The sequence below is a fragment of the Dendropsophus ebraccatus genome, chromosome 1 (assembly GCF_027789765.1).
Source record: "Dendropsophus ebraccatus isolate aDenEbr1 chromosome 1, aDenEbr1.pat, whole genome shotgun sequence".
In the NCBI taxonomy this organism is placed as follows: Eukaryota; Metazoa; Chordata; class Amphibia; order Anura; family Hylidae; genus Dendropsophus; species Dendropsophus ebraccatus.
In genome coordinates this window covers 152,547,943-152,564,179 of record NC_091454.1, presented here as the reverse complement: position 1 = coordinate 152,564,179, position 16,237 = coordinate 152,547,943, and the positions used below count along the sequence as shown (strand labels likewise).

General features: G+C 42.9%; 1 protein-coding gene across 11 annotated transcripts in view; it reads left to right on the top strand.

Annotated features, from left to right (window-relative positions):
• TJP1 (tight junction protein 1) overlaps positions 1-16,237 on the top strand; it is a 172,243-nt gene that overhangs the window by 101,499 nt on the left and 54,507 nt on the right. For 10 of the 11 annotated variants that reach the window (XM_069981992.1, XM_069982002.1, XM_069982011.1 and 7 more), the window contains exons 2-3: positions 4,547-4,603; positions 16,018-16,142. In XM_069981992.1, the coding sequence (XP_069838093.1) occupies positions 4,547-4,603; positions 16,018-16,142 (182 nt within the window). Of the gene's footprint in view, positions 1-4,016; positions 4,139-4,546; positions 4,604-16,017; positions 16,143-16,237 lie in introns of those variants that run through there. The other variant, XM_069981966.1, reaches the window with a different exon arrangement.

The following is a 16,237-nucleotide window of genomic DNA, read 5'->3' as shown; positions in this document are numbered from 1 at the left end:
AATGGTGGAATAACAGCCAGAAAATAAAACTATGTGTGAACAACTAACAATAATGGCCGTTGTTCACAAAATGACAGCCGTGAATTAATTTTATGAACATAGCATGAAGATGCATAGCCTTCAGTGGGGATCATTAAAAACAATGGCCATTGTTTTAAAAACTTGTAGTGGCAGTTATGTTCTGTGAACATGAAGTAGTGGTGGAGATGGCACTGCTGCGGTGGTGGTGCTCGTGGTGGGATGGCGTCCCAGACGTAATGTAGAAGAAAGTCCCGGCACTTCACCAATTCAAATATATGCTTATTTATTATGTGCAAAGCATCACATAGTACAGGAGGACGCGTTTCAGCATATTGCCTTCATCAGCTCAGAGCTGATGAAGGCAATATGCTGAAACGCGTCCTCCTGTACTGTGTGATGCTTTGCACATAATAAATAAGCATATATTTGAATTGGTGAAGTGCCGGGACTTTTTTCTACATGTTCTGTGAACATAGCCTATAACAGGGCCGTGTCCTTGCCTCCAATGAAATGCACCACCGCTGTGTAGGATTCTTGTCATATATAGCTGGACTATGGTCATGTGTGTTCTCCTTCTAGATTGACTGGGGTTTCCATTTCAGTATTCTTCTACAATTCAGTGAGGAAATGTGTTGAGTTTGTAATAGGGATGGTCCGAACCGAGTTCGGTTCGGGTTCGTACAAACCCGTACTCTCGGTAATGATTCCCACTGTCTGCCCACTCCGTGCAGCGGGCGGATCCAGTGGGAGGACCGCCTGGAAAACTGGGATACAGCCATAGCCATAGGCTGTATCCCAGTTTTCCAGGCGGTCCTCCCACTGTATCCACCCGCTTCACGGAGCGGGCAGACAGCGGGAATCTGATGCCGAGCGTTCAGATTCATACGAACCCAAACCTCGGTGGGTTCGGACCATCCCTAGTTTGTAGTAATATTTTGTAATTGACTTATCCCATAAACCATAATCATTACCTGACATATTGTAAATGACAAAAAGGTTCCTTAATATGCAGTGAATGCGGCAGCTGAGTGCCGAAATACCTATTTGGCTTCTAAAGTTCGTTTCACACCCATGTGACTTGCATTGTTCATGAAACAATTCTGGAGCATCTCTTCTTAGAACCTTGTATTGTTCAGTTTCTCTGTGATACCTCTCGGAAATGTATGAATAAATTGACAGCTTAGCACTTTCCTTGACAATAGGTTGTGTTCTTAATATGAAAGTCTTTAAAAAGATGTCTCTTTTGAAAGTTGTGATGGTGGGTGAGAGCCAGATATGTGTGGTTGGTGAATTCCAGAGTATGGGGGAAGCGGCATCTATAGGGAAAACAAAGAGCGAGCTCCAGGGATGTCCTGCCACAACACCTGTCCCATCCAGTCCAGGTTTTTATTCTGCACAGGCAAAATGCTTTAGACTTACCCAAAAGTATAAGTCCTCTATTGGAACAAATATCAAATTTTGCAATGGTCAATGAGTATTCCCACCTGACAAGGAAGAGATGTCTGTTAGGCTTAGGGCCACCTTGTGACTTAAAGCTGTTCCTTGCCTAGTTTCTATCCATGATTACTCCGCAATGGCTCAGTTATTTTAGAGTGCATCATAGATCACTGTGTAAAGGGTCCCTGTCACTGCTTTAATATTGATGGCCTACTTTCCAGATCAATATTAAATTGCTGGGAGTCAGACTCGCAACACCCCTGCCAATCAGCTCTCTGAATAAGCTGCTGCACCTATGTGAGCTCCGCAGCCTCTCCGCACTTTAGCAGTGCTCATCCTTGCACTAGCCAAACCTGTTCACATCTTTTTACCTCTCATCATCTCAACTTGATTAGATTGTAAGCTCTTGTGAGCAGGACCCTGGTGCCTCTTTAGCTTGTTACTCTGTAATGTTCCCTCTGTATTGTAGGAGTTTCATTCCACTCTATGGTTGGCAAGTCTGCCATAAATGATGATGACTGGCCATTTTCTCACTGAATGACATAATACTGTAATTCCAGTTTCTGTGGGCAGAACTCCTGAGCGCTGACTAAGCACACAGCAATGTTTGGTTACATGGCTATATCTGTATATAAAGCACAAAGCTCTGCATACACTGAACTCCCTTATACAGAGGCATATTTACACTGCGTTTTTTCATTACAAATCATGTTTTAGTATTTTTCCCCTTCATCTTTTGACTCTTTTCTTTCAAAAGTACAGAGATAATATTCTAGGCAGAATAAGGTTACAAATGGGTAGGTGGTTTGTGTTTTTACTGTAAAACTGGGGGTATGGTGCGGCGGGATCACGCTACAGGGGTTATTACGGGGGGAGGGGGGGGTGTTAAGGAGCTGGGATCTGTAGTGGGTCTGACTTGTTTTCGTTGGGGGGTTTAGCATTGGTGGGTGATACATAGGAGGGCTAGTCTTTGCAGTATATTGGAAGATTCTGAATGTATTCCAGGGGGACCAAATGTGGCACCTCTGCTTCCAGTAGGCCAGTTAATGTTGGTAAAGCAGGTGCAGTATTGTTCTAGAGGAAGAGTGGCAGTGGGTTCTTTGGGGCAGAGTGGTGGGTAGTTGGAGGAGGGAGATCTCTGGAGTACATGAAAGTGTTTTGTGATTTTGTTAGTGCGGTAGACATTTCTATTCCAGAAGTGAATGTGCTCCATCTCAAGCACCTATCTGGGTAATCTGGATAGATTTTGTGAAACCTTGAAGGGGTCCCATACCACCTGGATAGAACATTGTAGCCATTTTTCTGGAGTCTGATACACCGAAAGGGCACTTTAGGGGCAGACAAACAGGATTTTGGTCTCTTGTGTGAAGTGATTTCTGTTGAAATGGAAAAAGCCTGAAGATGGCACTGAGGTGTGAGGGAAACGCCAAAAACAAAAATGTTACATGGGTATTGGCTGACTGCCAGCTAACATCTGGCTGCTTTTTTTTTTTTTTTTTATAGCCACAAAAATGCCACAGAGCCAATATGGCTTTATTTACATCTTAACGGGGTTATCCAGCCTTAAAAAAACATGGCCACTTTCTTCCAGAGACAGCACCACTCAGTTCCATTGAAGTGAATAGAGCTTAATTGCAAACCGCACCTGAACTGGAGACAAGAGTGGCGCTGGAAGAAAGTGGCCATGTTTTTTTTATTGCTGGATAAACCCTTTAAACACCAAGGGGGTGATTTATCAAACTGGTGTGAAGTAGAATCAGATCCCACTTTTCATTTCCCCAGTCTCTGAAAAATTAAAGGTGGAATCTGATGCTAGGGGCAACTGAGACCATTCTACTTTACACCATGTTTAATAAATCTCCAGCACCTATAGAGTTTGCATGTTCTTCCTGTTTTCTTGGTTTTCCTCCAAGTCCTCTGGTTTTCTCTTATGTTTTTGTAGTGCTGGATAACCCCTTTATCCAGTGCTACACAAACATGGCCACTTTCTTCCAGAGACAGCACCACTCTTTAATCCAGTTCAGGCGCGGTTTGCAATGAAGACAAGAGTGGTGCTGTCTCTGGAAGAAAGTGGCCATGTTTGTGTAGCGCTGGATAACCCCTAATCTGGAAATTGGGGACGGTGACTGATGGAGTCCTCAGCTGTCTGAGCATGATGGGAATTGTAGCTGTGCCAAAGCTGGAGCGCCCCGGGGTGTGGAGAGCTGACTGAAGCCATGATGCCAGGTGATGCCAGTAGTCGGTGTCACTGTCAAGCAGCTGCCACCAGTCTTATTGTAAGAACACAACTAATAGGCTGTATTGCTTCAGTATTACAAGTCTGTGTATATGTCAGGCATTTAAAGCCCACAACAGCAGCGTGTGAACACGGCCAGAGTAGCGCAGTGTAGTAGCAGCATACCGGGCGGCCGGGATGTATAACGTACAGGAGACCGCACAGCTCACTCTCCATGTATGATGTACCAGTCTGTAAGGGGAGGGGGGACGCGGAGATGCTGGGCATGCGTCCGACGTCACTACGTAGCGCCGGTGTGTGTACGTGCTGACGTAGGGACGCCGGGCGGACCTATGGGCGAGCTCCTACCCCTTTCCAAGTGTCCAGTGCTCCCACAGCCCAGTGTACGGGAGATCGGCGGCGCTGAGAGTTGGGGGCTGAGTTTCCCCGTTCTCCCGGGCTCCGGTGAGTGTAGTGGCCGCGCCCCCGCCCACCCCCTCCGCCTCCTCACAACTTCCAGGGCTTCTCTCCCTTCTGTTGTGTTATTTTTCTCTCTTATTTCTGGGAGGATCTGAGCGTAACTCGGCCTGTCAGCTCCTCCCCAGGCTACGCCCAGAACCCAGTGCGCGACCGCTTCTCCCCGGGCTCCAGCCGTCTCCCGGTGTGTGACCCGTTATGGGCGGGACATGCCAGCAGTGTGTGTACCGGGCCGGCTCCGGGCTGCAACCTGTAGCTCTCCAGCTGCTCCTGGGAAACTACATCTCCCATGATCCCTTGCCTGGAGTGTCCTGCTGGGACTTGTAGTTGTGGCTGACACTTGTTGTACATGCAGTGTATACATATATACTCACCTGTCTCCTCTTCTCTCCACAGAACACTGTAATGGAAGAGACAGCGATATGGGAGCAGCAGACGGTCACACTCCACAGGGTAAGTCAGCCCGCCAGGGGTTAACGCTCCTCTGTAACTCAGGATACTGACTGCTGCCGAGAACAATAGACAAAAGCCAGATGTCAGGAAGCCAAAGAGAAGGAAATAGGTTTTGTCATTTTCCTTTTGTCCAGAGCACTTGTAACTCTGTGTCATTGTCAGCTGTGGGTAAGAAGCTGCGGCTGGTGGTATTAGTGCCTGGCACTGAGGCCGCTCGCTCTGCCATGTCATGGGGGGACCAGTCTGCTGTGTGTGCTCTGTGTACTGTGCTGACGGGACAGGAAACACTACTCATAGTGCCCAGGAGCTGTCATGGGATGGTGTGAAGTTTCCCCAGTGACAGCCACTTGTACCTGACCGAGCAGTCTACCCTGTGCACAGGACATCCGCTGGGTGATGACAGAAAGCCAAGGGCCCTCAGTAGTCACAGTTGACTATTACATTACGTTATATTCTGTTCATGCTTTATACTCTTGTTCCTGTTGAGGACATATCATGTTTTATTACTTTTTGTGTCCATATTTGATAAATCATGTCAGCATGCACAGGTAGGGATTATAATCCTAGTTCTTGTTTTCCACGGATCTGTCAGACTGCTACCCAGCATCTTTCTTACAAACCTGTATTAGAGAAATAACAGTAATGTACCTGTGGGCAGCAATAGGTATTCTATTTCATTGTCATGTGTCACACACTCACAGTTACCTTCAAAGGTGTCTTTTCATTATGACAGTTTATCACCTAGTTAAAGGGGTTATCCAGCGCTACAAAAACATGGCCACTTTTCCCCTACTATCGTCTCCAGTTCAGGTGTGGTTTGCAATTAAGCTCCATTTACTTCAATGGAACTGAGTTTTAAAACCCCACCCAAACTGGAGACAACAGTAGGGGGAAGGTGGGCATGTTTTTGTAGCACTGGATAACCCCTTTAAATGTATCACAAAAGGAGACCGCACTTTGTAGATGAAAAAAATCTGTGGTTTTATTCACACCCCTGCGACCTTTCGGCTACGCACACACACACAAGCTTGAGAAAGGCTAGTGTCTGTAGCCGAAACGTCCAGGGGTGTGAATAAAACCACTGATTTTTTTCATCTACAAAGTGCGCTCTCCTTTTGTGATACATTTGGATGGTCTGGACCTTGAGCCCAGTCTGGTGAGGCGTCCATTTTCCTATTGTGATTTTCAATTAAGCTCCATTCACTTCAATGGAACGGAGTTACAAAACCTGCACCCAAGCTGGAGAATAGAGTTGTGTTTTCTCTGAAAGAAATGGCCATGTTGGTGCTGTTGGTGATGTCTTTTGGACATTCAGTTTATCACCTAGGAGGAGATTTATCAAACATGGTGTAAAGTGAGACTGGCTCAGTTGCCCCTAGCAACCAATCAGATTCAACCTTTCTTTTTCTAAAGAGTCTGTGAGGAATGAAAGATGGAATCTGAGTGGTTGCTAGGGGCAACGGAGCCAGTTCTACTTTACACCAGTTTGATAAATCTCCCCCCCTAGTGTCTGATCAGTGGCAGCCCCTGTTGGAAAAGAGCAGCAGCTAAGTGTGTGCTCCATTCTCACTCTATGGGATTGCTAAAGATGGCCTAGCAGAGTGACTTGGGATTTTCAGCTTTGACATACTCAATTGCTGCACCTTTCAGTTACCCATTTAAAGGGTTACGCAGTGAAAACCTTTTTCTTTAACATCCACTGGTGGCAGAAAGTTATACAGAATTGTAATGCTGCGTTTACACGGAACGATTATCGTTCGAATTTGCGCAATAACTATCGAATTCGAACGATAATCATACGTGTAAACGTAGCGAACGATCAAACGACAAGTGAGAAATTGTTCATTTTTATCTTCCAACAAGTTCTTAAATCGTCATTTGTCGTTCGCAAAAAATTCGCAGATCGTTCCGTGTAAACAGTTGTTCACAGATTTAACCTATGTGCAAGATAGGCTTAAGCGATCGCAAAATGATTTTTCCGTAATATATATTGTTCCGTCTAAATGCTGATCGTTATAAAAAAAAAAACCCTGTTATTTCAAAATCATTAATCGTACGATGGGGCTAATTATCGCTCTGTGTAAACGCAGCATAATTTACCTCTATTTGAAAATCTTAAGTTTTCCCATACTTATCAGCTGCTGTATATCCTGCATAAGTTGCGTATTCTTTCCAGCCTGACATAGTGCTGACATCTCTGTCCGAGATGGGAACTGTTCACAGAAGCAAAGTTTTTCTATGGGGATTTGCTACTGCTTTAGTCAGTTCCTGTCACAGACAGAGATGTCAGCAGAGAGCACTGTTTCACACTGGTAATAATTCACCATTTCCTGCAGGACATACAGCAGCTGATAAGTACTGGAATACTGGAGATTGTTAAATAGAAGTACTTTACAAATCAGTATAACTTTCTGAAACCAGTTGATTTGGAAAAAAAAAATTACTGGTGTACCCCCTTAATGATGATTCAGGATCCCAATAGTTGGATGCCCCACTGATCTGATGCTTATCAGCTATGCACAGGATAGAAGAAATCTCCTTTTAATACCAATTTAACATGTAACTGTGAGCACTAGTAGTATTCCACTTCCTTGTAGTTCAGATTAAAGGTAATTCAGCGTTTATACGTTTTTTTAATATATCGCTGCTTTGTTTGTAAACGTATGTTATGCTTACCTGTCTGCAATCCCGTCGTGTCCTGATGCGGCCTCAGCATGGGGACACCGAAGAGGCTACATTGGGACACTGGGGGAGCCCAGAGAGGTAAAGCATAACATGTTTATCATGTTTACCAACAGCGCAGCAATATATTAAAAATGTTTAAAAGCTGGATAACCCCTTTAAAATTATTCTGCTATGAGGACAAACTAGAAAAAGAGGCTTTGTTGCTTATAGCAACTAATCACTATTCAGCTTTCTAGCTGGAAATGGCCTGCAGCAGACTCTACTGTGAAGCTGGCCACAAATCCTCTTGCATTTCAATAGGCACAATATGCAAGGAAAATAATCAGCATTCTGACATTTTAGGAATAAAGCATGTCCTCAGATCTGCCTGTTTTTTTTCCTCTTAGCCTGTGAATGGATTTGTGTACAATTTTCTTTGTGTTCTCTTATAAACATGTGAAAGCTCTTCTGTTTAGAAACCAGAAGCCTGGCTAAAGCTTACTGATCTTATGTAGGATATCTGGTGTGTGCTCCATAAGCACCCAGTGCAGGTAATGCCAGTGGCTTCTGTGCTAGCCAAGTATACTTCACTCTTAGCCTCTCCTATATAGCACTAGTAAATCTAATGCATGTAGCCATATTTCCCCAGAGTTTTATGGCTTCATACCAGTATAGTGCAGATACGCATAACGGACATTTTTTCCATGATTCCATATGAATCTGACACAGAACAGCTGATTGTGCCATGTACCATTGGACTCTGTATTATGGAGGTACTCACTCCAATATTAGTACGAGGGAAGGATATTTCTGTACTATGGTACCTGACACAGACACTTTGCTATTATTGTATAGGTTTAACTCTCAATTTGCTATGAAAATATTAAACTTGTGAAAATGCATATCCAAACTACAATTTCTTATGGAAACAAAATAGCTCCTTAGGCTAGTATGGTGTTTGCCCATTTACTAAAGTACTAATGTACTTGCTGTAAATGTGACAGTGCTGACCTAGCCTTTAGCATGGGTATAGAGGCTCTGTGTACACATCCTATTACAGCTGCCCAGGGTTCTGGAAGAAGCAAGCTTGCGGAGAACAGCACCACTGCTTATTATGCACTATAGACCCCATTTATAAATGGCCAAGTAGCAAAAACAAACAGATGCATTGTGTTCTGTTGCTATGGACCATCAGGACTGTAGTCTATAAGACTGTAAATGAGGCCAGGATTTTCTTAGATGTTTTATTAAGCCATTGGGATTGTGTACAATTATTTGTACCCGGGCAGGTTAGTAGTTCTTGGTATATTCACAGAGTTGCTGCATTGTAACAAGCAGATCCAGCACTGTCAGTGTATGTGCATGGCTAGGAGTGGGGCAAAGGCTGTAATAACCACCCAGCCCTGCTCTCCAGGCAGAGATCAGAGGAACCAGCAATATCATGTCCATAGCAATGTGGGGGGGGGGGGGGGGGGGGGGGGAGCACCAAACTCTCCCTCTAATGCAGATGTTGGGACCAGGAGGGAAAGGGAAGGATCTAGCATATATGTGAACTATTCTTCCTTTTAGATTGCATGCATTCATTAACATAAATTAATACAGTGGGTAAAAGTGGTAACACTGTATTAGTGTATCTGTGTCAATTGTATCAGTAGTCTTGATGCTGTATGTGTTCTGAATGCTATACATAGATCACAGGCATACACATCATTCCTGTACACCTGAGCAGCATGCACTTCTCTCACATCAACCCCCGGCATGTTCATAGTGAATAATTCAGCAGGATATTCTTGAATTTGTCTTCCTAGAGGAACACGACTTCAGTACACTGCAGCACATCATCTATTGTGTAGTATTCCTGCTTTGATATCAGTGCTCACTTGACAGTTCTATCCATTGCAGATATATATATATATATATATATATATATATATATATATATATATATATGTCAATTTTTTTTTTTTTATATTGTGTGTGTGTGTACCTATTTCTGTGATGTGCATAAAACCAGTCTGACAGCAGCTCTAAAGTAAAAGAAAAGGTTTCAACAGCACTTTATTGTGTGTGTGTGTGTGTATATAATATATATAATAATATATATATAAAAATAAAATTCTGATGAACCATGTGAGGCCTAGGTAATGTGCGTGTAATACAGATTAATAAAGCAGCTGTATTGTGGCGGTCTAAAAGTAGGCATTACTGGCTGCCACAACTGGATTTGGCTAAATAAAAACGCATCCACAATTGTTTGTGTACTTGTAAACAAAGTGTCTCCTTGTGTTGTAGACCTCGTTCTGCTGGTTGTAAATGGATTTAAAGGTACTTTTATCTGAAGTATAGGGTTTAGTTTTGAATAAATGTAGTGTATCTTCTGTTCAGTGACTGTATCCCCTAGATTCTTCACTCATTATAATCTGTTAATACTTTCTTAGGGGTCATTGTGCGGGGAGGGGGAGGCTGAGCTCATCACTTATTGTGATATTAGTGAGGAAACTGCTAAAATGAGTGCCAGGATATTTATTAGGCCAGGTAGAAAACTCCCAATACTTTAGGATTGTTTTCTAGTATTTATAGGAAATCTAAAAAAAAAATGTTAAACTTCTGATTTTCTGAACGCCTGTCCCCTTTAAGTCAACTTTTCCACTTTAGGCTAGTATTTTCACTTCCCCGGGGAATATATTAGTCTCTCTATCATCTTCTTGCATTGGTTTACGTAAGGTGTACATTTTCCAGGGTGTTGAGAGCCTTATACATGGTTTTCTTTCCCTTTTGGATTACATTTATACCTGTCTTGTAGCTGAGTACCTCCTTGGGTCAACACCAGTGGAGCGCATAAGGTGGAGTCAGCAGGACATTGTTTCACTACTTGCTGTACACTGGAATTGCTTGCAACTTTATTACTAAATTAAGGGCAGAAATACAGATGGAAAAGTTGCTTTAGGATTGGGAGGTATGCAGTTTGCAACAACAAATTAAGGGAATAAAATTATTTGGGCTCCCTAAGTTCTCTGCCGCGGAATCCCGTGAGCCTCCCTGTCATAATGACAGTCTATGGGAGGCTCGCGCACCTCCTCTCTTTGCCTCTCTCTGCGCTGAACAATGAACATGCGTGAGCCTTCCATAGACTGTCATTATGACAGGGAGGCTTGCGGTATTCTGCCAGTTTTGCTCCATGTGAACAGAACCTCACACGTTGTCCCCTTCCTGAGCTGTACTATTGTGGCTCAGTGACTACACAAGAACTATGCCTGTGCCATCACCAGTGAGTGTCGGATGTATTATTCAGCTAACATCTTGTTGCAGTGGCTGAAATTGGCAATAACTCTGATCTTGGCTGGTTATGCTGCGTTTACACGGAGCGATAATTCGCCCAATCGATCTTTTAACGATTCTGAAGCAACAGTTTTGTTTTTATAACGATTAGCATTTAGACGAATAAATCGTTAGAAAAATCGATAATTTGTAAAAAAAAAAATTGTTATTGCGATTGTTAATTTTTATTGAAACGACAAGCGATGATTTAAGAACGTGTTGAGAGATCACAATGAACGATTTCTCGCTTGTCGCTTGATCGTTTGTTTTGTTTACACAAGCCGATTATCGCTCAAAAGCGATCGTTATTGCGAAAATTTGAACGATAATCACTGTGTAAAAGCACCATTAACCTCTTATATATTGCAATCATTAGTATTACAGATGGAGTGGACTTCCTGTGTAATCCAGCAGAGTCCCCACAGTAAGTGTGGTGTGCCATTGGCTTACTATGGCAACTGGGACCTAAGGTGCCTGTGAAGCCTATAAGGAGTTGCCTAATGCGGTTAATAAATGGGATTGAATATATAACCACTACATATTAGTATAATGTAATATCAACAAGAAAATTAGCATTTATTTACCACAGTGCTGAAAAAAGGAAATAATGCTGGTATCATTTTGATGCTGAAGGAAAAGCCAATACCTCAATACTGTATTTGTGTCCCAAAAAATGGTGCCAAAAAAATATAACTCCCACCACAATAATAGTAAAGACCTTTATACAGCTAGATCAGAAAATATAGCAACATACCTTCAGAAAATTATTGTACAAAAACTAAAAGTTTCCCAAGAAGCCCTATGTTTATATGTGGGGAAAGCATGTCTGTTCCCGGGGAGTTTTTATTTGTTTCTGTAACTATTGAGTGGTGGTAAACCTGAAAAAAACAAGTCCTTTATTTCCTTTCCGCTGTCATGAGGCTCCATCCTGATGCTCAGTACTTGCTGCACGTGCACAGTTGCCCGCTCAACCAGTCAGTAGATGGGGCAGGAAACTGCTGTGGCTTCTAATGTGCTGAGTGGGCAAGTGTATGGGCCGACCCCTGACACAGGAGCTGCTGCGCATCATGACCACATGGTGAGTACGAGGGGAATTTACGCTTTGGCCTCTGTACTTACCATGAAGGTATAGATCAGGCAGTACTCCTAGTGCTTGTGTTTAATGGAGGCTCTGACATGATCTTGCTGGTAATCCCTAATGTATACAATATCTGCTTGAAAAGGGGTCAAGTAATATTCCCATCTCCCTTCCTTACAGTTCTTCCTATATTCTGCAGTGCCCTACATATACCTGCCAGATGGTAAATGGTATGACATGACTCCCATGTCCGCTCCTAGTCTCTGATATGTGGCCAGGTCTAAGCCCACTTGGCCTCTCTAGCAAGCTAGGGGTAGCTGGCCACCCCACTACCATGTTAATGTGTATTCACAATGTTCTTCATTCTAAATAATCTCATCAGGATGAATAACTATACAGCAATTTATAAGGAATTAATAATAACTAGGTAGAACACATGATGTAGCATAAAGCATCTCTAAACTTCAAGGAAGCCAGCTGGCTGAGTGCAGCTCCCTCCCTGGGCTTAATGCCAGCCTGAGGGTCTCCCATATTTCAGAGACCCCTACTTTCCACAGTCAGATCACTTAAGCTTAGTGTTTTTTGTCATTTCATGAAAAAAACATTAAAATGCCTTAGTGTGTCCCTACTGCCATTAGGATGTTTTGAGAGTGGTGGTTCTGTGATCTTCCTCCTGGTGACTACTTTACAGTGCCCAACTGTTTTCAGTCCTTAGTGAATAAGGGGGCATATCCATTGCTTTGCCAGTTTGCCAGCACTATTGTTGCTGGACTTCCTGTGCCTACACTTCCCATAGAGTACTGCACTGACATGTAATCCTCCCTCCTCTCTCCTCCGCTGATATCTTGTAGTCATTGTCAGACACAGTAACCCCCTCCCCAGTATTTGGCTCTACCACAGCAGGGGGAGAATCACCTGTAATAGGAGCTCAGTTGTCAGGCAGATAGGGATGATGGTGGTTACAGGAGGCTGAGATGAGAGATTACAGCTCAGAAGTGTGGCAGGATATTCATGAGCAGAACTTTACTGTTCTATTAGGTACAACTGTCTAATGAGAAATAGGAATTTAGCTACTGTTCAGTTTTGGTCTATCTGCTGCTAGAGACAGAATTCCCCTAACAGTGAGTGGACAGGGGTTTGCGGGGAAGTGAGACACCTAGTGGCTGGGGCTTATTATGGGGTGAGGAACCATTTTGGCAAATAAAGTGATTACTTTAAAGTGGCTACTGGGATTCGTAACTTTTTAGCCAACTATAAATGTGCTTGTCTTTCCAGTGCCACCTTTTAGCATAATTATATAAATACCCACATGGGTGAGTCACTGTAATTTCCTGTAAAATACACAAACGGGGGCATAATTTACTGTCTAGACATTAGCATACCCTTTTATTATATTGTTGAATGTTGTAGCTGGCTAAATATGTGTTTTCTACAGTGAGTAGATTAAAAGCTTTGGATAGGATGTTTGGTTATCAGATCGGCTAAAAAAAAAAAAGTAGCTGCCTCTTCTGCTTTTACTTTTTGCTTTATATGCTATGTTGTCACCCATTATGCTTATTCTGATAGGAGTAGCACACCCTATGTGTCCTTGCATAATAAAGTTTTATAAGGGCAGGAATGATGCGTGTGCAGCGGCAGCGTGCTTCCTGGCAGTGAGCACATGTGACTCATTCATATAAATGTAGATCTATAAGGTTTATGCACTATTATTTATGGGATACATACAGTTATTTATCCTTTCATGTCACTCATATGCTGCTGGCTTGTCTACATTTGCGCAGAAAATGTCAACCCCCACCCACCCCATTTACAGAAGCCCTGTGAGCTGTATCAGTTTTGAGGTAGAAGAGTACTCTGCTTTTTGCTGGATAACAGTTTGCGTGTAATTCTTAAAGATAAAATGGCGTTTCATCTTGGAAGTGGTGTGCACCCTCTTAGGCTCAGATTTTAGTAGCTATATGGTTGATGTAGCACCTCCTAAATTAACTCTTTTTTTAAGGATGTTTTTTGTTATCCTTTAAAAAGTGTATCATATGTTTTGTTTACACAACACATCATTTGATTGCAGTACTGCATCATTTTTGTCAAGACGCTGCAGTACCTCAATAGTACTGTAATGAAAGTCCAACGTGTGTGAACACAGCCTCACAAATGGACATTAAATCTTTAAGGGGTTCTCCTAGCTAATTATAAAACTATGCGGTTCCTGCTCGAGCTAGAGGATGGCAAACTACATTGTACTCGCCTGCTCTGAACCTGCTGTGGCCAGTCACTGATAGGCCAGGGTAGATAAGCCCTGTCCAGCATGGCACAGGGTATATAAACAGCGGGTCCTGGGTGGACTGAAGCACTGGGCCGGGCATGTATAGAGCACAGTACGGTGTAGCAATCCTAGGGGCCAGGGAACTATTAGAATCCGCCTCTTTGACACTATTAACAGCCCAAACAAAGATGTTTTGTCTGTGTGTTTATTTTTTTTTTTTAAAGTTCTGAATGCTTTTATCGATATCAATCTATTGGTGCTGCCAGCTCAGTCATGGGATGACAGATTCACAAATGGGAGAGCGCATGTAAAGATGCCACACGCCTTTATTCACCAAACGCTTGTTTGACCAACAGCTAAAAACATCTGTAAGAGAGGCCATAAATGTGAGAACAACATGCCTGTTCACTGGAACTTTATATCATATCATTCAGACAGATTTTTCATGTCCTAGTGTTGAAACTAGGCTAAAGGAGTCTTAGCCAGTAGCGTGTGCTGGTGCCCCCATGCAGCAGGCTCATTGACATCTGCTCCTCCTTCAGACTGGCTTCATGTGGTAACAGACACATGACCCTTATTCTTCGAGACCATGGAGAGAAGGCGGCAGCAGCGGGTGATTGGCTACTTTACCCCTGACGTTAGGGACTGTGGGCCTTATATACTCATTATACAGTCGGCCCATACCGTCACAGTTTTGTGTGTGGGGATATGTGGTAGACATGAAGCTGTTGGGTGCTAAGCGGCTTTATGAGCAGTGCTGTATGATAATGTTTTAAGCCAGTGTTGCTGAAATGGACATGACACAACTGACAGTACTTTTAGTGGCTTTGTGATAATAAGCTATAAACCATGTTACACTTATCAGACCATCAAAGAGCATGGAAAATGTGACAAAAAGGACCAACAGAAGTGGAGTCAGTGGAGCCTTAAAGGGGGTTATCCAGTGTCAGAAAAACCTGGCCACTTCCAGAAACAACACGACTCTTGTGTCCATTTCAGGTGCGGTTTGCAGTTAAGCTCCATTCACTTCAATGGAACTGAATTGCAAAACCCCAGCCAAACTGGAGACAAGAGTTGTGTTTTCTCTGGAAGAAAGTGGCCATGTTTTTCTAACACTTTATAGCTGCTGTGCAGACCTTTGAGTTTCCTTAGTTACAGAATACAAACAATCCCTATGTGTATGTGTGGTCTGATCAGGGCTTATGGATACTACCAGCACACAATACCCAGTAGTAGCACTACATATCTTTTTGGTTCAGTATCATTGCTTACTACCACTTTCCTGGCAGCAGCATTGTCGCTCTTCTCACATCCCCCACTGGCATCATCATTTTTACTCTTTCCAGCCCTGTGTGACTGGCATTGTCCCTCCAACCACCTTGTCTCCTAATCTTAGCAATATCCGCCCCCTTCTCATCTCCTACTCACTATGCGTAAATCATTGCCCCCCTTGTCTTGCTTACCATCTTCTGCAGCAATCTTCAGGGATTGCTCTTGCTGTTATTAGAAGCTGTCCGTATACACACATTGGTTGCAGTAGTGACATTGGCACTGCGCCCATTGGTGTTGATGAACCTTTGTTGTGTTTTTAGAGGCTATATTTGTTAGGGAATAACATGTTTGGTGCTGGACTGTGCATGGAAGGTATAGTGTAATCCATGTTACAGCCATTGCGGGATGTAGTCTGGTATATAATAGATTGAATGCTTCTTTTAGCACTAAGATGCATATTACAATATACCTGTGAGTGTTCTAAAAGCAAAGGAGACTATAAAGTAAACTATATCCTGCAGTACTTTAGATGTTGGCTAAATGGTCAGCAATGTGGTTGTAAAATATAATTTGCCTCCTAAATTCTTGTACTTAGGATTCAAAGGAACTTTTTTAACCTTTGTGCTGCATATAAACTACATAGGCAGTCTTCTGTATATGGTTCTTGGATCTACAAACATAAATGTGGGGGAAATCACAATTATTAGAAATACTGGCTAGTAAAATGTATAGTATTGTATAGCGGAATGGAAATGTAATGTTATTTATTAGTATGTAATTGATTGATAGTCTAACAATCTATAACTGTTCTTCTTCTAGGCTCCAGGATTTGGATTTGGGATCGCAATATCCGGAGGCCGAGATAACCCTCATTTTCAGAGTGGAGAAACGTCGATAGTTATCTCTGATGTTCTCAAAGGAGGGCCGGCAGAAGGCCTGCTGCAGTGAGTGTGCTCTCCCATCTTACACCATCATTGAATGAATTGCCTCATTTGTGTAGTGAAGTAGTTTCTGGTACCTTGCTTTCCACCTTCTGTTA